Here is a 20,372-nt window from a genome sequence, read left to right as displayed (position 1 = left end):
CGTGATCCGAAGGTAGCCGATGATGGACGAAAATAAAAAACGGTTACGGCGCAGGAACCCAGCCTGATGCCGGTTATATTACCGTTTTCTGCCCTTCAAATGACACTACGTCTGTGGTAATCATACCGTGAGGATCGTGTTTCTACGTAAGTAGTAACGAATTTTTCACTTCTATTCTCCCTGATTTTATTCCCTTGTTCTTGCAGAGGTAAATAGATCTTCATTTTACATTCGTGCTCGAATTTACGGACAGTTCATCAACTTACACAACCATTAGCCACGTTGGTATCCATTAACCATAAAGTAGAAAACGAGAATTGTTCCGGCTCTGAAATTATCATAGCATGTGCATGCACGTACCGGCTGATATGACGTCATTCAGAATAATTATCTTTTAATGTATGCGCCGGTAGATTCAGCAGCTTATGAAGAATCTTCGAGAAATCATCCATTGATCAACTCGCATCGTGGCGAATTTGTTTCCAGGCAGAATCGTTCTGTCGGCTTAGCAGAATTTCGTTCCATTTCTAATGCAAAGTAATTTTATTCTCATTTAATCGATATTAATGATTTTTATGATTCGATCATAAAATACTTAATATATTCCATTCATTTACAAATGTATGCCACATACTCTAGTCTTTGTCTACGTCCTGCAGATGTTATCGATCGATAAGATAATAACTCTCTCTATTATAGTTTCGGTTAATAATAATTTCATACAAAAATCAATGAAAAATTGAATTTCAATTTCTTAGGATCGAAAATCAATGTTCTTAAAATGTAGTCTTTATTTCGCAGTCGAGAAACATTAATCGAGAGTCCGTTACTTTTTCTCTGATTTAGTTTGTAATTATAATAATAAATTAGGAAACTTGGAAAAATTCCAATAATGTGACACACATCACTGCGAAATGTAACGCATCTTACTGTCATTTTCATTAATCATCGTTACGTCATATTGTGTATACCCCAGATTCACATGTAACCGTTACTAATTACGAATATTACATACATGTTGTCCTCAAAAAATGTATAAATTAATAACGACTTTATGGATTGTAACCTATCGATCGTGCCTGTACGTGAAGAAGGTCACGTTCGCCTTCAAGGACAAGTTCGAATCTGCCATACTTTTGACCTTGCGTGACCTTTGAGAGAACATACGAACTCGTGTAACGTGAACAGTGGAATTATGATGAATATTTTATCTTTAATTTGCAACTGTTAATTTTAATTAATTTCTAATTTGTATAATTAATACTCATCACATGACGCAACTTAAGATTGTACACTCCAAACACACCTCAACTAAATCATTACATATATTGCAACATGGAATTGTAGAATTAAACATAAAATTATAAAATCTCATACGTATTTGTCTAATTTGTTTAATATCGAAAGAACAACTGACCTTATTCCTACTATCTTCACGTTTCAATCAACAAAACAAAAATTATTTACTAATTTAATAAAATTGTATCAATAATTACTTCGTTTATGTTTCAGTTGCACAACCGACGACATGAGTAAAATTGGAATTAACGGATTCGGCCGTATCGGTCGTCTGGTACTTAGGGCCTCCATCGAAAAGGGTGCCCAGGTAAAAATTTTGATAATTTACTACATTTCATAATTTATTCTGTTATATCTTAATTATTAATTGTTGGTAATATCGACAGGTCGTCGCCATCAATGACCCTTTCATTGGTTTGGACTACATGGTCTACATGTTCAAGTATGACTCTACTCACGGCAAATTCAAGGGAGAAGTTAAAGCCGACGGTGGTTGCCTAGTCGTCAATGGCAATAAAATTGCCGTGTACAGCGAACGCGACCCAAAATCTATTCCATGGGGCAAAGCTGGTGCTGAATATGTCGTAGAGTCGACTGGCGTCTTCACCACCATAGAGAAGGCCTCTGTATGTAAAAATCTTCAAAATTACCAACATTATCGATAGGATGATTTAAAAATGAATTTCTAACAAAATCATGTTGAATGTTTTTATAGGCTCACTTGGAAGGTGGTGCTAAGAAAGTCATCATTTCTGCACCATCGGCCGACGCACCTATGTTCGTCGTTGGCGTTAACTTGGATGCTTACGATCCGAGTTTCAAAGTCATCTCCAACGCTTCTTGCACCACCAACTGCTTAGCTCCTCTCGCTAAAGTTATTCACGATAACTTCGAAATTGTTGAAGGTCTCATGACCACCGTTCACGCTATCACCGCTACCCAGAAGACTGTTGACGGACCTTCTGGCAAAGTACGTAAAACCTTTTGCGCTATTAATAGAGATGAATAGAGATTGAAGATAACAGAGATTAACTTATTCTTCCTCTTTGTTCTATTATCAATAGTTGTGGCGCGATGGACGTGGTGCCGCACAAAACATTATTCCTGCTGCCACTGGAGCAGCCAAAGCTGTCGGCAAGGTCATTCCGGCTCTTAATGGAAAACTGACTGGTATGGCTTTCCGTGTCCCAGTGCATAATGTATCCGTGGTCGACTTAACAGTCCGACTTGCTAAACCTGCAACCTACGACGCCATTAAGGCCAAAGTAAAGGAAGCGTCCGAAGGACCTTTGAAGGGTGTTTTAGGATACACAGAAGATGAAGTAGTGTCTTCCGACTTTATTGGTGACAACCACTCCAGTATTTTCGATGCCAAAGCCGGTATTCCCTTGAACGACAATTTCGTTAAACTTATCTCGTGGTACGACAACGAATACGGTTACTCCAACCGCGTGGTCGACCTGATCAAGTACATTCAAACAAAGGACAACTAAACAGTTCTTCGTATGTCCATGTGTAATACATTCAGAATTTTTTCTGTGTGATGTGTATCATACATGCATATCGTCGTTGTATGGATACTTCAGATTAAATAACGTTCTGACTAGCCAGTAGCGTTCCCGAACAAAAATTGAAGATGTAAAATAAAGAGTACTATAGCATACAATTGTTCTTGCACGGATAAAAAGCTTGCAACCAATGTTGTACAGGTATCTGTTGCCAAAAATCAGTACAAAAAATAAGCAGGTCTTAGAGTTCGTTACATTATTTAATTCGAATTTCAATTCACAGTTTTTCATATCAATTCGTTACCGATGTAAAAATATGGCTGCAAATAGAACACACATGTATGTAAGGTACACAGCCAACTATGTAACATAAATTATTGTATTCTTGAGCGATATCGCGTAAATACAACTAATGTACGTTACACCTAACCAATTTATACTCATTCAATCAACATTCACAAGAGGGACATAAAAACATTTGTGATTCCTTTTCTGTAACATTATTATTTATCATTCATTGACACAAATAAAAATTGTTATGATACTAAGAGGTTGGTTTTATTTTACGAACGTTCCTTTATCTGCATGTAACACTGAAACGCTTTGCAGGGATACTGATTCTTGACTAAATGACAATTCAACTACAATCAATATTTTATTTTTAATTTCCGACTGTATCAAATTTGTTTAATCGACACTTGTAACATAACGCTTTTATAGGTCGATACACGTATACGCTTGTAGCACGTCCTAATTATATAATTATATTATCTGTCAAACGCAGAATTAAAAAGATTCCATGTGTATTTATCCAATTTGTTTTATACAGAAAACATAACCAATTAATGCAATACATCAAATGTCAAAAAGACTGTTAACCGTATTCGAAAAGAATATCATTTGCAATGGCATTAATTTTATTCTCTTTTCGTCGTAATATTTTTACGATGCGGTCAATTACACAACAATTATTCATTGATTCAAGATTCATGAATCAAAAGTTACTGCGTTCATTTTCCAGTTGCACAACAAACGACAAGAATAAAATTGGAATTAACGGATTCGGCCGTATCGGTCGTTTGGTACTTAGGGCCGCAACCCTTAAAAAAGATACCCACGTAACAATTTTGATAATTTTATGGACTCGCATCATTTTTGTTGAATTTCATCTTAATTATTAATCGTTGTAATTTCAATAGATTGTCGCCATCAATGATCCCTTCATTAATTTAGACTACATGGTGTATTTGTTCAAATATGACTCTACTCACGGCAGATTCAAGGGAGAAGTTAAAACCGACGGTGGTTGCCTAGTGGTAAATGGAAATAAAATTGCCGTATTCAATGAACGTGACCCAAAATGTGTTCCATGGAGCAAAACAGGTGCTCACTATATTGTAGAGGCGAGTGGTGCCTTCACTACTAAAGAAAAGGCCTCTGTACGTAGATACCTCAACAATTGTCGTCATTATAGAAAGATTTGGAAACAAATTTCTTACAAAAACATGTTAAATGTCTTTATAGGCTCATTTGGAAGGTGGTGCTAAGAAAATCATCATTACTGCACCATCTGCTGACGCGCCTATGATCGTTGTTGGCGTTAATTTAGAAACTTACGATCCTTGTGAAAAGGTCGTCTCCACGGCTTCTTGTACTACCAATTGCTTGGCTCCTCTTGCTAAGATTATTCACGACAACTTCCAAATTGTCGAGGGTCTTATGACTACCGTGCATGCTTACACTGCTACCCAGAAGACTGTTGATGGAATTTCTGGCAAAGTATGTGAATCTTTGTATCCCTGTAACTAACATTGTCATCAAATTTGATTTGTACTAATTTCGTTGTTTTATTTATAAATTAGTGGCGCTCTGGACGTGGTGCCGCACAAAACATCATTCCTGCTAGCACTGGTGCAGCCAAAGCTGTCGGCAAAGTCATACCGGCTCTTAATGGAAAACTAACTGGTATGGCTTTCCGTGTGCCAGTGGCCAATGTATCCGTTGTCGATTTAACTATTCGACTTGGCAAGCCCGCAAAGTACAATGACATTAAGGCTAAAGTGAAGGAAGCGTCCGAAGGACCTATGAAAGGAATTCTAGCATATACAGAAGATGAAGTAGTGTCCACTGATTTTAATGGTGATACCCACTCCAGTATTTTCGATGCTAAAGCCGGTATGGCCTTGAACGACAATTTTGTTAAGTTAATTGCGTGGTACGATAACGAATATGGTTTTGCCGCCCGTGTGATCGACATGATTAAATATATGCAAAAGAAGGACAATTAAATAAATTTTCGTATATCCATGTTCATATAGTTTGTCCGTATCATGTGTGTCACAAACGTATGTTGTCGATGTATGAGGGATATAAAAATATTTTTAATTCCTTTCTGTAATATTAATATTTATCATTCGTTGACACAAATAAAAATTGTTATGAAACTAAGAGGTTGGTTTTATTTTACAGACGTTTCGTTTATCTGCATATATCGTTACATTTTCACAGGATTACACGAATAAAAGGAATAAGTAAATAACAATTAATTTTATATAATTTTTACACAACGTTTATACACTTACAAAAAGATTTTTCTCATATATATGTTGATTGAAACATTTATTTCTAAACAGTTTTAACGTCAGGACAGTATTATTTCTTAGTCAGCGATAGCGGCTGCACTATTAATAATATTAATATATCGTATTGTATGGCACAAGGAATTATCTATTATTTAACTTTTCTTAACAATGTTAAAATCATTGTTAGTTGTAATGATTTAACGAGTTCATCTCTTTACATCAATATAATATTCATATAATCCTCGTAAGCAAAGTAGCAAATGATACGATGTGATATTTCTTGTATTAAAATTGAAAGCGGTATATTAAATAATATATGAAGTAAAGCAAAAGTAGAACATATAAATTGATTCAAGGATATTAACATTTTTTTCAAAGTATATTTATTCTCTGAGTGTTCTGTTCCTGCGAACTTCATTTTCTCTCATTCCTTGTACTAAACTCTATTGACTATGTACAGTTACTATCACGAAATGAAATACATCGTAACACGTTTCAGAAATACCGATTCTCAGTTTTCAACTATTTGCCATGCTGTGAAAAATTTGATTGTACAGCGATACGAAAATACAGTTTTATTTTTTTCGTCGTAAACAATAAACGTCTATCACTCGTTTCTTTTTTTTTTTTTTTTTTTTACAATGTTCTATAATAAATTGCAGTTTACAATAATTATCAAGCTTTTTCACTCTATGGCTCGATGTAAACATTCAACTTTTAAAAGATTTTTATGTATATACAAAGAACTATGTTTTTGCAATTCAGCACAATACTATGCATAAAAAATAGAAGTTCTCAAAAGGAATCGAACGTTAAAATGCTGTAACATTTGAATGTTAGAGTGGGCAGATGTACTATACTTCATGTACTCATACTCTTAATAATGCACACTGGAATTGCGGGCGGGAAAGGATTAAACATGGATTATAGCGTAACCATAAGGAATTTTACTTTAATTAATGCTATTTTAATATTAAACAAAAAAATAGAAAAAGAAATGTGTATATTATAAATGAAACATAATCGAAAAATGTTTGTAATTATCTTATTAATATCTACCATTGTAAGAATGATTCTTAACGTTTAGTAGCAAGTCGGGAAATTTAGTCCAAACCAAGCATCAGTTTATTGTACTCTTATTATTATAATAATTCAAGATTAAGAACTGTGCCAGGTATTTCTCTCTCTAAATTGTGCCATGAGCCCAAAGAGACCAAGAATCTTGGTTAAGAACCACTGTATTATAGTATTAACCCTTAGCGGTCCGGTGGCAGTTTGTCACGCTCGTCGGCAGTATTGATTTTGTTCAGCTATAAAATATAGCAACTACAGCCTATTGGAAACTTACCTTTCTTTATGACAATAATATTTAAATCGCAGTATTAATCATAAATAATCAAAGTAATTTTGAATAATAATAATAATGATCAATCGAATACTCACCCGGGAGCGTTGTGATCGCGAAGGGTTAAAAATGTATAAATATACGTTCGAAGCAAAACAGATATTTAAACATCAACGGCAATAAAAACAGATCGAATAGTTAACTCTTCCAATAGATTTGTATATAGTTTCTATTGATATTCCTTTTGTAATATTAACTTCTGGTTACGCTAACTATTATGAATACACAAGATCTCATCGAAAAAGGAAAAAATTCTACACTAGAGTGATATATCAAATACATGAATTACGATCAATTTAGGAAAAATCGGTACTTCACAGTTTGGAGCATTCACAAATGGTAACAGATTACATCATGTTAAGAGTAAGAGTTTTGCACGAAGATTTATACGTTCCTGGAGCGCGCTGGCTAATTCTCGTGTTAATTCTTCGCAGACTAATCGCAGTTCAGTGTTCTTCTCTCGCAATTCTTGTAACGTTAACTTCTTTGACTCTTCTACCTCGTCCTTAGGAGTGTCCTCCTCTCCCCCTTCGCGTTCTAAGAAAGACAAATTTTGTTTACGTTCACATGAATTTCTTACAAGTTAATCCTAAAAAGACCAAGACGCGAGCTGTTGAAGACTAAAGAGGGGAGGGGGGCTCATCATCGAGTCCACCTTAATTAAAATCATTTTTTATTTAATAACATATTTTTAAAATTTTCTGATTGTGGAATGCAACAAGCTCTTCTCTTCTTTTGATCTTTCTAGGATTAAATCAGAAAGAAATGAAACTTACTTGGACTAGGTTTTCTATAAATATGAAATGCACCACAGACACCGGTAAATTGCTGTGATTGTGGAGTAATGGTTTCCAATTGTGGATTTTCAGGCAGTTCGCTCTTTGGGGAAAAGTGAGAAAAATCAGCAACAAAATCTTGATTGTCACTTAGGGTTCTTTGTCCCTCTCCCTCACTCTTTTGTCCAACCAATTTACGAGGTGAAGTCTGTAGTTGAGATATATGACAAATTTTTCTTTATAGCAAACAATTTTGCTTATGTTTCCTAATATTCTGAATCCATATAATCATGTATAGCATGTAAAATGTCTGGAATATCTACTGCGCAGATCCATAAAAAGCAGCTTAATTAAACATGGGTCTTGTCCTTAATAATTTTCGTTCATTTGCTCAAGGGGCTGTATACAGTTGGAAGGGTAAAATTTATATTTTTTAAACGATACTTTTTGAAAATATGAAAAGCTTAAAAAACATTTTCCTAAAATTTTACAATTCTAAATGAAAGAATCTCGAACATTCCAGTATTTACGCAGTATTTTTGAGGTCTGAAGAGCGTAGTACAGTAGTGCTACGTTAAGTTGCCGTCGAATCAGAGAAAGTCAAAGAGGAACATAAGATTGACGAGAGCGAGTTATAGTTCGAATGCATTGGCGAATAAATAAAGAATAAATTTTAAAATGTACTTACTTTTATCTGCACATAAAAAAAAAATTACGAAAGGTGAGCACAGGAAAAAAAAAGGCTTGATAATTAATACAGAATAACTGAAAATGAAAGACCAAGATTTCATTTAATTTCTTCTTAATTAAAAAAGACAGCACCTATTTTGTGGTATGTATTTAGGTAACAACTGGCATAATGTAGGTACCAAAATCAAGCCTTTTTTTTAACTATCTAACTGTATATAACCCCTTACTAATTAAACAGTTCAGGAGTAAACACTTACAATTCCAGGAGAGATTCTTGGTGGAACTAATGGAGGTGCTCCAAGGAAACTTTGACCATTTTTCCCTATAAGAATGGGCACAGTTTGAAGTGTAAAACTTTACTTTTGCATCCATAGATGAAAAGTATCACAGAGTATTGGTAGCAACATATACCTAATTTATTAAGATCAAGACTAGAACTTCTTGCATGTGTTCTGTATGGTCTGGGTGGTGGTGGAGGTGGTGGTTCCTTCTTCGGAGTTACGATAATACCCTCTTCAGAAGCTGTGGGTGGTTTTTTTATCTGAGATCGTTGCATCAATGCAGCTGCAGTATGTTGGAGATCCTCATCTCCTAATGTAGTGCAACTATTACTATTACCATTTGCTCCAGACGCGAGAATAGCTGCCTCGGGTGTTAAACGCAATGGTACAGGATGGAGAATTTTAGGATCCTTCTCCACAGCAGACTTTTGAAAATCAAAATTTACTAGCTGCAGGCCTGGAATAGTTAGAGAACTACTAGTTCCAGTCGGCGAGTCCACAAATTTTGTCCATTCTTTATTTTTTTCACAGGTACCCGTAGAATTTGGCGGACTTTGTTGAGCGGTTGTACTCGGTGGAGTAGGGGGATGATCACTCTTTTGCCTAAGCAGAGGGATTAACAAGGGTGGAGGTAACAAAGCGGGAAGAGGCACACGATTTCTTCGTAACACAGCAAGATGCATAGCTACAAAAAATTCTTCTAAATTCAACGCCCCATCCTTAGTTATATCTGCCAATCGCCAAATGTGACTAAGCTCTCTGCGAGGAAGCCCAGACATTCGAAAAAATGTTCTAGCTGCAGGTCCATGCAAAAGTCCATCGGAATCGAGTTCTAGCTGCTTAAATTGAGTTGTATAATATTCACGTTGCTCGTCAGTAATTATCCATACTTTTGGTGAAAAAGAATAGTCGCCGTCTCCATCCCCTTCGTCGCTGCTATGACGTTCCGAACTTTCTTCTTCTGTTCCTAATAGCTGCCTTGATTCTTCAGATAATCCTTGCCAACCCCCTGATACAAAATCTAATATCGTTTCACCACCTATATCATTGTTTCTCTCTGGTATTACACTATTTGTTGGCGTTGGCGAATCTGTACTACCGCCAGTTTCCCTTGGAGATTCTGCTTCACTTTCACTTTCTGTAGTACTTTCGGAAGCATGCCGTCGACCTTTCACAGCCCTATTTGAATCAGAACTCCTTCTACCATCTTCATCTGCTGGTGTTGGCCAAATAAAATCCGGCAAACGAACATCCAAAGGCATGGTAATTATGTCTTTACGGATGTTAAGCCCAGACTGATGTGCTGCCACAAGTTTCAATAGTACGTAAAACTGTTTTTTCCCAATATGCGTGCCAATATAAGTTGCTTCAGTCCCAACACAGATATCCAGTATCTATGAAGCATAAAAATTAACCATTTGGCTAATAATAATTGATTCCACTTAATTGTCACAATACCATAGGAGTAGTTTACGTCTACTACATTGTTTTCTGAGATTTTTTATTAAAATAATTACTTACAAATTTTGAGAACATTAAATATGTAAAAGCAACATAAAAATTTGATAAATGTTGAAAGTGGATATGGGTGTTGATGTCAATATGTATAAATATCATTAAAATGTTAAGTCTGTGTCAATGATGTGTACTGATAATTAATATTATGTATTCATGTTAGCAATACTCCAAAAATAATTATTACAAATTATATGATCGAGCTGGACAATATTTGTCAGTTGTAACCAAATATCCTTATTTATAAAACACGCACTTTCAAAACCAGACAATATTATGGAACTCAATCACAGGTAAATATCACCTGATCATCTGCAAGATCTACTATTTTTAAACTCGCTGCCACAGAATAAATGAATTGCTAATAAACGGTAATTAATTTACCACTTAATTATTGATCAATCTTCTGCTTTGCAATGCCTTGAATACAAATGCGCAGATCTAACACAACGACTTCGAAGTATGTGTCAGAGATATTCGGTAAGCAAAAAAATGATATTTTGGATTAACTTTCAAAAAACTGATTTTCGAAGTACACGATTTTACGATGAAACGATATCAGTCGTTTCGATTCGAAATCGATCCCTGATTCGATATCCTTCGCAACAATTAAACAACTCCAATTTATGAATCCCACTTGTGACTTTTCGTACAGACCTAACCTTCTCGAGTTTCCATAATTTGCCGACATCATGACACATTATGACACATCGAACGCCCACCTCGGCGCGATTAACCGTGTAACGTGGGTCTTGACATTTTGCTCACGGTTATGACAGAAAACAAACAGCTGACAGGCTAACGAATAACGAGTGAACATAATTTACCTTCATCGTGACAACTCCTGGTATATTCGAGGAACGTAGCAGCTCGACAACTTTGATCACCGGCACGCTATCGCTGTCAGCATTTTCGCATAATACACCGTAAACGGTTTCGTAGTAGAGTTGCTCGGTGGTCGTCAGGTGAAGGTTCGCCACCGTGATCGACTCCCAATCCATCTTGACGACAAGTCAGAGCGGAGCAATGAACCGCTTCAACACACTCGTTACGTATAAACTGGGTGCCCCGTTCTCTTTCTATAGTCTCCTTCTCTCTTCTCCGTCCTTCTGCTTCGTTGCCCTTCCGTTCTTGACACGGTTTATATCCACGGGACGGTCGTGATCAACGCGATCACATCGCACGACAATATTACGGCTTCGACGTATCCCTTGGGAACGCGAGACACCCCATTTATAAACTATATCCCATGCATCACGAAATTACCGCTCGGCCGCCATCTTTCCGTTCCCTCGGCGTTTGATGTTCCCATAAACTATGCGCGTACACTACTCGCACCGCACAACTGACATTTCTACAGTAGATGCGCGTTAACTTTACCCACACGAATCGCTGCCACTACGCATGACCTACTTTCATGGCGATCGCGCGGGAAATTTAAATGCGCGAAATTTAAATTTAGAACTTCTCGATCACATTTTCATCAGAGTTTAGCGTTATTCGAAGGGTTTAGATGTGCTTTATAATTGTTTGTCAACGGAACATGATGTGTGGAAAATATCTGTGTTTCTTAAATAATTATTTTCTTCAATTAATTTATTTCGTAAATCCTTTATGCGTGTAACAGTACAATTTAATGTTATAATATTTCTATTCCTTTCGTTGACCTGTAATTCTCATACACATCAATCTAATACACTCTTTGCATCGTGTATTTCAAGTATTCGCATCGCTTTTGTTTAATCCCAGTGAAACTTATCAAAAGAGTGTAATCGGTATGTTTTATTAACAGTAATTATATATTTTTAAGCTTCATGTCATTGGCCATCGTGATATCGTCGAGTATTCGTTATTGTTATTATTTCCTGTCGTGTAACATTAATTAATGTAAAAGGGAAATGATTGATTTCTTATGTTTAAACTATTCCATACGGGTGTAGCATAGTTTTCACGCATCGAAAGTCCAAGCGTTTAAACTTTCGCGTTTCTTGGGAAACAAATAGGAAAAACTTCAACGGAGTAAAGTTGCTTCGCGAAAGGGAACACGTAGAACGCTTATGATAATAACGATACGAACTGGTGCATGACTAGAGTGAGTTATTACGATGAACTCGAAAATTTACAGTGAATCTTGTCTAAGAAGCGTGTGCTCAAATCAGTGCCATGCCTCTTAAACAGGACTCACTGCACTTGACTTCGCAGCCATCAGACTCGTAAAAATTCGATGCAATCGGTTTCTTCTCAATCTAATGGTAATATAAATTGCAGACGTGTAACGAAACTTCACCGTGAGTCACAGACACGACAATTCTTCGAACAATGTTCCGCAGAAGCGTGCAATAAGGGAATCAAACATTTTCCACGACCGAAGAAGACGGACTTCTCTTTGCGTTACCGTAACGTCCGGTCGATGTCTTTTTTCCAGCCGATTTAAATCGATTCAATACCGGCGAAACTTCTCTCGGGCTACCGCTAATATTATCGAAGTCCCAACTGGCGAAATGTTCCTCGAATAACTCCTCCAGTTTCTTCGACAGCGTTTCGATCGTTTTCACTCGATCGTGATCGTTCTGCGAGAAGGACAAGAAAATAAAAAAAAAAAAAAATGTTAAACATCGTGCAGGGATCGCTTGCCGTATAATAAGCTACAAACCTTGTGATATAGTTTGGAATTATAAACGATACGACGAAAGTCTCGAACCGCGTGCTCTACTTTATGGTAAACTCGATTCTTCAGCTTGTACTCGACAGTTTCAAGGAACATTGGGCTCTTGATGACTGTACAATAGTCTTCGATCTGAAAGAACGTGTAGCAACTGTCAGTATAATTAATAAGAAATAATTTTACCAAATACAATAGATATTGATCCTGTACGAACCGTGTGCGCAGAGGACTGGCTGCCGCCACTGTCTCCCGAAGAAGGGCACTTGAAGATTTCCGCCTCCTCCATTTGCCAAACAGTCCTATGTATCATCTCCAGCTTGCTGAGAGCAAGGGGGCTGAGACTTTGCTTTCTTTTGGAGCTGTACCAAACGGACCAGCCCCGATCGCCACTTTTCCCCCCATATTTTCCGTCCAAGAACTCCACGCATCCGACGCCATCTTTCTTCTTCCCGTGCTTCGTCGTTGCTACAGTCTGCGACGTCGAGGATGGAACAATTAACGAATTCTCCTTCGTACCGTCGTTTCGCAACTTGAACTTGCCGCAGGACATTTCCTCCGCTTGTTGATCGACGACTTCGCAACGTTTCGTCGCCTTCTTCCCAGAACATTTCCGAGATCTGTTGTGCAAGAGGTAATACGACTTCTCTGGGTCCTTCCTCTGACACCTGCGGCCAGGAATCGGTATCACGGGGCTGCCGATCGCCGTTGCGTTAGCCGTATTCAATTTTCCCTTTTTGCAAAACTCTTTTCTCTCCGATTGCGACGAGCTTAGAGCTGTGCAGCGACGAACGGTCTCGGAATAAGTGGCTTTGCCAGCGACTCGTTCGAACTCCTCGGACGTTTCTCGATCGTTGTTCAAGATGGTGCAGCTTTTTCTGGTACAGCTCGTCTGTTTGAGGCTTTTAACCGTCGCAGTCGTCGTGACTGTCGTCGCGGCGGTCGCCAACGACAAAATGGGGGTCGTTTGCTCGTCCTCCATCGCCGAGCTGTTCGAGGATCCTGAACTATGACGATCAGAACTGTTTTCACGCCGCTTCTGCTTGTTCACCATGCTAGCGTTGTTCAAAGTTCTGATTAACCACGAGTCCGTTTTTACGTTCGTTTTACTGGAACCTGTTAACGGGTAGCTGCATAAAATTTTGCGAGATTTAATGCTGGAAGAACGGAACGTGATATTTTCTTCTCGTTACGTTTGGTTCGTGAATCGAACCGTTTATACGTTGAATTAGCACACTGGGTGTTCTCAGCAACGTGAGCATCTGGAAGATCTCTGTTCAATTTTTTTTTTTTTTTTTTTATTAAGAAAGGTGGACGCAAAACTTCCGATATTTCCGTTCTTCTAGTATTAAATAATAAGAATGATTAGAATTAGTAATATTATTGGATATGTAAAGGAATACACTCATATTACTTTGAACTTATGAAAGTGATGTAAAATTGCAGGTGGATTGGAAATATTTGAGATCTTTTGTATGGAGAACGAATTCGTTAAGAAAAATCTTCAGAATATATAAGGGCGGATCACGTGACTAAACCTGAGAGTCTGGGGTAGATCTGTACAAGGTAAGTAAATCGAGCCACTGTGATCCCTGAGAGGGATCTAACAAGTCACGTGACCCACCCGACAAAACCAATGGAATCAAATGTTTACTATTTCTATTCTCCGACTGCAAAGTTTCATTGACGCTGGCGTCAGGGGAGAACCGACAGGTAGATCCGGAGTCATCCTCGGAAGCTTCGTAACTAGAAGCGCCACCCTCATCGTTGCCTTCCTTCAAAGCCTTTGAGATACCCTTCTGCAACTTCTCCTGACTCCGCGTTAGTTGCGTCTCCGCTTCGTCCACAGCATTCTTGACATCCTCGCGTTCCTCGTCCGGGTCAGCTTTCTCTTTCTTGGAATTACCATCGTCCTTCACGTTCAACGCTTCCAGCAAGATCTCTGCCGAGGCGCAGGCTGCCCTCCAAGTGACATCCTGAGGAACCGCGTAGTTGGCTCCATCGGAGCGTTTCAAAATTCGGGGTGAATTCTCAAGGGAGAACGCTGGAGGTGGCACGATAGGGGTAGCCGGGAAAGGTAATTTCATCGCCGTGTTCACTGGGTTATCGACACTTGGAAAAGCCGACGTCGTGGCTCGAGACACTGGCGTAGAGGAGGTAGGGACCCCGAAGGGTTTCTCCTTGTTCGCATAGTGACTTCGATGCGTGTTGGCGACGTTTCTAGCGGCGGAGTTGTCCAAACGACGGTTAGATCGTCTTTGGTGCCTCTTCTTAGGGACATTGTAGCTACCAGGCTTCATGTACACTCGGCCATCTTCGGAGCTGTCGTACTCTTCGGGTACCTGCGCCTGGACGCGGTTATTGATCAAGTTGTACGCGTTCCACGGGGCGCTCTGAATGCTCTGCATGTTCTGCAACGTCTGGAATTGACGATTGGCGTCGATCTGCAGCTGCCTGATGCAGTTTCCCAGATCCATCGTGGTCTTCGGCAACTCCTGCCGAGACTGCAACCGCGGCACGACGTTCCCAGCCTTCGTCTCCCCCAAATTCACGAACGGCATCTGACGACTGTCGGGATTCCTCATGCTGGCGAACCAGGCAGACAAATTGGCGGTCATCTCTTCCGACGACTTGTCTGGGACGCTGGGCTCGATCTGGCTGAGCAATGTCATTTTATCTTTGGGGACTGCTGCCAGCTCCAGCTGACTTGTCGGCGACTTGCCAACGTACACCAGGTCAACGTTAGCTTTGTTGCCTTGGCTCTGGTCGAAGTTCTTCAGGCTCCTCTCACCGTAGTCCATCCGATACGAGGGGCAGACGGAGTAGCCAGGGTCGAAGGTCTCGGAGTCGTTGTTGGAGGTGAAGTACATAGACTCTAGGCTGATGGACGGGTTCAGAAAGGACGACTCCACGCGCGATAGACACTTCTGAGCGTAATTGTTCTCGTAGCTCTCGTCCAGTTGTCGCTGAAGCCTGAAGATGGATTCAGGGCTCTCCTGCGGCGCGGTCTTGTTCTCCAGGTACTCCTGCTTTCTCTCCTTGAACGTCCACTGCCGGGAGTAGTCCTGGTTGTTCTCCGTGAGCACTTTGCTCCGCAGGTGAAAGAACTCCGCGTTCAGGGACTGCGCCGTACCCTCCACCTTCGAGGAAGTGCACGCTCGCGAGCGGAATCTGCTGCTGGCTTTGATCCCAGCTTCCGCGTGGCCTAAGAACATATCAGGCACGAATTTTGTACTCTTCACCGCTGCCAGGTTCTTGGCAACGGTCCACTTACTTCGCGATTTCGACTCCTTCGGGGAATGCTTCTCCTGGTCGTAGCGAACCCGCAGGCTTCCGTTAAACGACGAGTTCCGTTCGTTTTTCCTGTTGACGCTCTCCTGACGGGACAGATTCGACGACGGGTCGAACAGGTCGCAATTAGTGTACACGGAAACGTCACCTGGGAAGAAGGTTCCGAACGATTCCGACTTCTGTTCAACGTTGACAAGGTCACTGCTACCTCCGACCTTCAGAAACGTTTGGACAATCTGGTCAAGCAGTTCGTGAGTGTTCCTCTCCCACGATTGGAAGCACCTGATCAGCTCCTGGTCGAACTTCTCTTCCAAACTTGGGTAGTGCTGCTTGTTCAAGTAGTTGTCCAGGATCAGCCAGCCGTTGCTGATGCGCAGCAGCGCGTTTATCAGGTCGCCGACGAAGACGTGATCCCCAGCGAAAATTGGAAAGCAGGTCGATGATTTCGTTACGGCAGTTTTAGTAGCGGCGGAGAGGTTTTTCAGCCAGCCTGACCTGTGGCTGACCTTGGAGCTGTCATTGAGGACAATCTCAGCTTCCGTACAGCCCCAGTAGACGATCTTCCTCAGCAATTCGGGATACTGGGCGCCCTCGATCCCTGAATCATCGGTTTGGATCGCTACCGACGCACAGGTGCCGTAATTCCTGCAGAAATCGGCGAACCAGGCGTTCTTGTTCGAGATGGTGTCACCAGCTCCACTGAACAGAGGAGCTGAGCTGGGCTTGGCTTTCGTCTCCTCCTTACAGAGCTCGTTCGAGGACGTATTGCAGAGGGCCGAGACCATTTTTTCAGCGTCAATGGCGAAATCGAAGCTGGCGGAGGACTCGTCGGAGTAGTGTTCTTCTTGGGTCTTCGTGGCTGCGATCGTTGGGGCTTTTTCCAGGGAGTTGGTGGAAGCTTCTTGGTTGGCTTCATCGGTGACAAGCTTGGCGTCGAAGAGACTGTTCGTAGTGGAGATTGCTTGAAACGGCCATTCGTAGCTCTCAGTCACGATCGGGGCTATCTGAGACTCCTCGGTGGTGGATACCTTACTTTTGGTGCATTTGAAGGCCGAGACGTCGTGGCTGACGCTAGAAGGTTTATCCCTCAGAGTGCCACCGTAAGCTACGTTTACTGCAGGATTTGGGAAGATCTGAGACTGCACCGGCTGAACAGGTCCAGTGACTTGGTTGTTGGTGTAACTCGAAGGTGTGTAGGGACTGAGGTTGGAGAACTGATAGGTCGAATGAGTGTTGACGGTTTGCAAATTGCAGTTGTTCGCTGAGATGTTGTAGTAGGGCCCATGAGACGGTTGTTCCGGTGGTTGTTGCTGCTGGGGGTTCTGTTGGTCTTGTACCAGGCAGTAGGCTGGCACTTCCGGTGCCTTGTAGTAGGGTTGAGGTACCAAGGCGACCCCAGAATTGTACTGGTCTCCAGTGAAGGTGCCGTGCGTGTATGTCGAGGATGCGACTAGGAATGAAGCGGTTGGAGCTGCTGGTGGAGCATTGTTCGTCGTTTGATCGTACACGACCAGTGGTTTCAGGTTGTAGGATAACTGTTGCTGAATGTGCTGCTGCTGCTGCTGCTGTTGCTGTTGCTGACAGTACTGCTGATTTCTGACCAGTTTATTCTTCGGTAGCCATCTGTTGCCTTTGCCTGAATTTGTGGGTATTCGTAGGAGAATTTTAGAAAATTGAACGGGGTCCTTACGTCAGACATATTATGGGGTTTACAGACGCAGGGGTTCACAAAAACAGATCTACATTTGTCTAAATAATAAATTTTCGTATTTACACCTTGTATGTGCAAAGGAATAGGATTAGGTAGGCCAGCGTTACGTTGCGCTCCTGGATAGATACACGACGGATGCAAACCAGTTCCGCATGGCTGAAGAGTTAGCATTGGATTAACGATGGGACCATAAAGGATTTGTTGCTGCTGCGGATGCAGGAGCTGGGATGGCGTGGACGTAGATGGGATCGAGGATTGCAAGGATGATCGATTGGATCGTGCAGCTGTTGGGTGCATGATCCACCTAACCCCCGGATCAAAAAATGTCTGCGTCTGTTCCAAAAAGAAATTTTCTTGACGTTTATTTATCTTCGGGTTACCGAAGTAATGCGAATACGCACAGTTATTTAGTAACCGTAATTATATTTAATCAATCATATATATGATTAAAATATGTGGAGTGTAAAATTTGTGAAAAAAAGATTCATAGAAAACTAGTACTTTAAATACTTTATACTCAAAATCTACAATTTTATAACACGCACCTGTGCTACATATGCACACAGATATTATAGGGAATATTATTTATTATAATTATATTGTATCATAGAAAACATTGAAAATAAAAAGGTATCGACGATTAACGAGTCTAAATAAATGGTTTCACTTGGCTTCCCACGAAAAGACACGAATACTCGCATTACTTATGAGTCGACCCGCTCCGTCGCTGCAACTTCTCACGGAAGTCTGCAATTTGCGATCTGGTAATCGTCTACTGGTATATTAGAAGTTACCTATCTTTCTCGGCGTATCGTCAAGGATGTCGGTTCCCCGAGCGTCGACGCAATATCGTATCATTTATCCGACTGAAATTAAAAAGAGGAATTCTCGATAAGGCCGTGGCCGAAGGATTCGACCACGAATATAGCCGTTATGTCAGTTGTCATTTGCCTCTAACCTATGCGCGCTTTTTCGCCTTGTTTACTTACGATAACAAATAGATTTAACTTTTACCTAATGTCAGAAACGCTCTTTCAATTTTCCCGTGCAGATCAGTCGTGTTCGATGATTATCAGCGACGTCGAGCGACGAGGAAACGTCATAAGACGCGCCGCTGCGTCCGCGGCGACGTTGGCCGACGAGCCAAGATCATTTTTAACTTTGAACAAACTCACAGGGAAAAGTGGGGAAGAAACGAACAAGATTAAAATTGATTAAAGTACAAATTCGCGATTAATGTTGGGCGAACGCGACGAATTGAGTTTCTTGAAATCACTAATTCCTTTCGTATTAACGGACGCGGGTCTTAAGATATCCGTTCTTGCGCGACGATCACCGCGACAAACCGATCGGGATTCCTTACGAACGAGAAGGAACGAAAAGTATGTACATATTGAAAGTCGAATGGTAATTCTACGAAACGGAAGAATTCAACGAACACCGCGATGAAAATATGGCAGATCACTGACTATTGGCATGAAACAAAATTATCCCTACGGAACAATGAAACGGGAGAAAAAATTTGACGTACGGTTCAGGCAGAACCGATACACCTGATTCGATTACTCGTTTATGTATATTTTCGTGTGGATGCGTAATTATAATCAAGATTAGAAATGAAAAAAATTAGAAGATAGTGCCCCGTTGACCCGAAGTAATTCGTGATCATCCAAAAAATTCGAGATAAGGGAAAATAACTAATTCCAGTTTTTCGCAACGACAACCCTCAATATATTTTCCTCGCTTCGCACAAAAACATATAGTACGGATGTTTCGTTTCCGCGTTCCAATCAGCATGGTACGATGATTCTCGATAAGTATGCGCGTTCGTTGCGTACGTAATATCATTCTTAAGCTCTACGCAGAAAAATTGTCATAGTGAACACAGTGTGACTACCGGTCACACCCTCCAGCACCTAAGTTGAAGTGTCCCCAAGAGGAGTTACGATCGCCAGGCTGTTTTTTGCAAAAATGTATGAAAAAACATACTGTTCCTGAATCCCTATATGGATACACGGTAAAAAACAGTAAACATTCGACGATTACGTAAATTTTCATTTGTTCGAGGGAAGCATAATTGCTTTCAATTAAATGCACGCGATGAATCCAACGATTTTCTTTTTTAGGGATGTCTCTTTGGGCCCGATTCGACGTTGGCCAGGATTTGTCTTCGCGACTCGTACTCCGATGCGTTTCGTTTGAAAAAAAAAAACGGACAGGTGACCAGGAACAGCGTGCACATATTCTCTAAGCTGGGAGAACCGTTAACCCTAGGAGGACTTCTGGGGTCTTGGCTGACCCACGCGCGTATCTAGAATATTTATACCATACTTTCATCGTTTCAATTGTAACTAGCTTATCGAAATATAGATTGTTTACGTGAAACCAGTGGGCATTCGACGTCATGGACGTTGCATCCCCGCTATCGCACCCACTGGCAGATGACCATGTCTGCATTAAATACTAGAGAAACAAGAAATGTAAATATTAGAACGTGTAACGAGTTACTTAAACTGTATACGAGTCGATAAATTCTTATCCCGAACGAATTAGTGGCGGGTTTGCAGTTAATGTTGGCAGTAAACACCACTTGTAAACGACACGACGCGCATACAAATTAATTTGTTGTTTTATTTTGGGGGGGGGGGGGGG

At 40.5% G+C, this 20,372-nt stretch overlaps 4 protein-coding genes across 7 annotated transcripts; 2 read left to right on the top strand and 2 right to left on the bottom strand.

Annotated features, from left to right (window-relative positions):
* The first annotated feature begins 81 nt into the window (after positions 1-81).
* LOC128877266 (glyceraldehyde-3-phosphate dehydrogenase 1) lies at positions 82-3,355 on the top strand. Its single transcript, XM_054124421.1, has 5 exons — positions 82-146; positions 1,513-1,606; positions 1,686-1,925; positions 2,015-2,269; positions 2,364-3,355. The coding sequence occupies exons 2-5, from the start codon at positions 1,529-1,531 to the stop codon at positions 2,790-2,792; spliced, it is 1,002 nt and encodes a 333-aa protein (XP_053980396.1). The 5' UTR covers positions 82-146; positions 1,513-1,528; the 3' UTR covers positions 2,793-3,355.
* A 150-nt stretch (positions 3,356-3,505) lies between these two features.
* Positions 3,506-6,383, top strand: LOC128877265 (glyceraldehyde-3-phosphate dehydrogenase-like). Its single transcript, XM_054124420.1, has 4 exons — positions 3,506-3,925; positions 4,007-4,246; positions 4,332-4,586; positions 4,670-6,383. Exons 1-4 carry the CDS (start codon positions 3,713-3,715, stop codon positions 5,093-5,095), a joined length of 1,134 nt encoding a protein of 377 aa, XP_053980395.1. The 5' UTR covers positions 3,506-3,712; the 3' UTR covers positions 5,096-6,383.
* On the bottom strand, positions 6,004-11,385 carry LOC128877264 (ralBP1-associated Eps domain-containing protein 1). Of its 4 annotated transcripts, XM_054124417.1 has the most exons (6): positions 10,884-11,385; positions 8,879-9,935; positions 8,672-8,782; positions 8,518-8,582; positions 7,571-7,778; positions 6,004-7,331 (listed from the first exon to the last, which is right to left on the bottom strand). In XM_054124417.1, the coding sequence occupies exons 1-6, from the start codon at positions 11,055-11,057 to the stop codon at positions 7,147-7,149; spliced, it is 1,800 nt and encodes a 599-aa protein (XP_053980392.1). In that variant the 5' UTR covers positions 11,058-11,385; the 3' UTR covers positions 6,004-7,146. The 4 variants fall into 4 exon arrangements, with proteins under 4 accessions (XP_053980392.1, XP_053980391.1, XP_053980393.1 ...); XM_054124416.1 differs by having other exon boundaries at positions 8,672-9,935; XM_054124418.1 differs by having other exon boundaries at positions 7,571-7,673; positions 8,672-9,935.
* A 279-nt stretch (positions 11,386-11,664) lies between these two features.
* On the bottom strand, positions 11,665-20,366 carry LOC128876774 (uncharacterized). Its single transcript, XM_054123422.1, has 5 exons — positions 17,786-20,366; positions 14,373-17,645; positions 12,936-13,834; positions 12,710-12,853; positions 11,665-12,626 (listed from the first exon to the last, which is right to left on the bottom strand). The coding sequence occupies exons 1-5, from the start codon at positions 18,015-18,017 to the stop codon at positions 12,405-12,407; spliced, it is 4,770 nt and encodes a 1,589-aa protein (XP_053979397.1). The 5' UTR covers positions 18,018-20,366; the 3' UTR covers positions 11,665-12,404.
* Between the last annotated feature and the right edge of the window lie 6 nt (positions 20,367-20,372).

Source organism: Hylaeus volcanicus, chromosome 5, assembly GCF_026283585.1.
Source record: "Hylaeus volcanicus isolate JK05 chromosome 5, UHH_iyHylVolc1.0_haploid, whole genome shotgun sequence".
NCBI lineage: Eukaryota > Metazoa > Arthropoda > Insecta > Hymenoptera > Colletidae > Hylaeus > Hylaeus volcanicus.
Note: the sequence above shows the minus strand (reverse complement) of the source record. Positions and strands in the feature narration are given on the sequence as shown.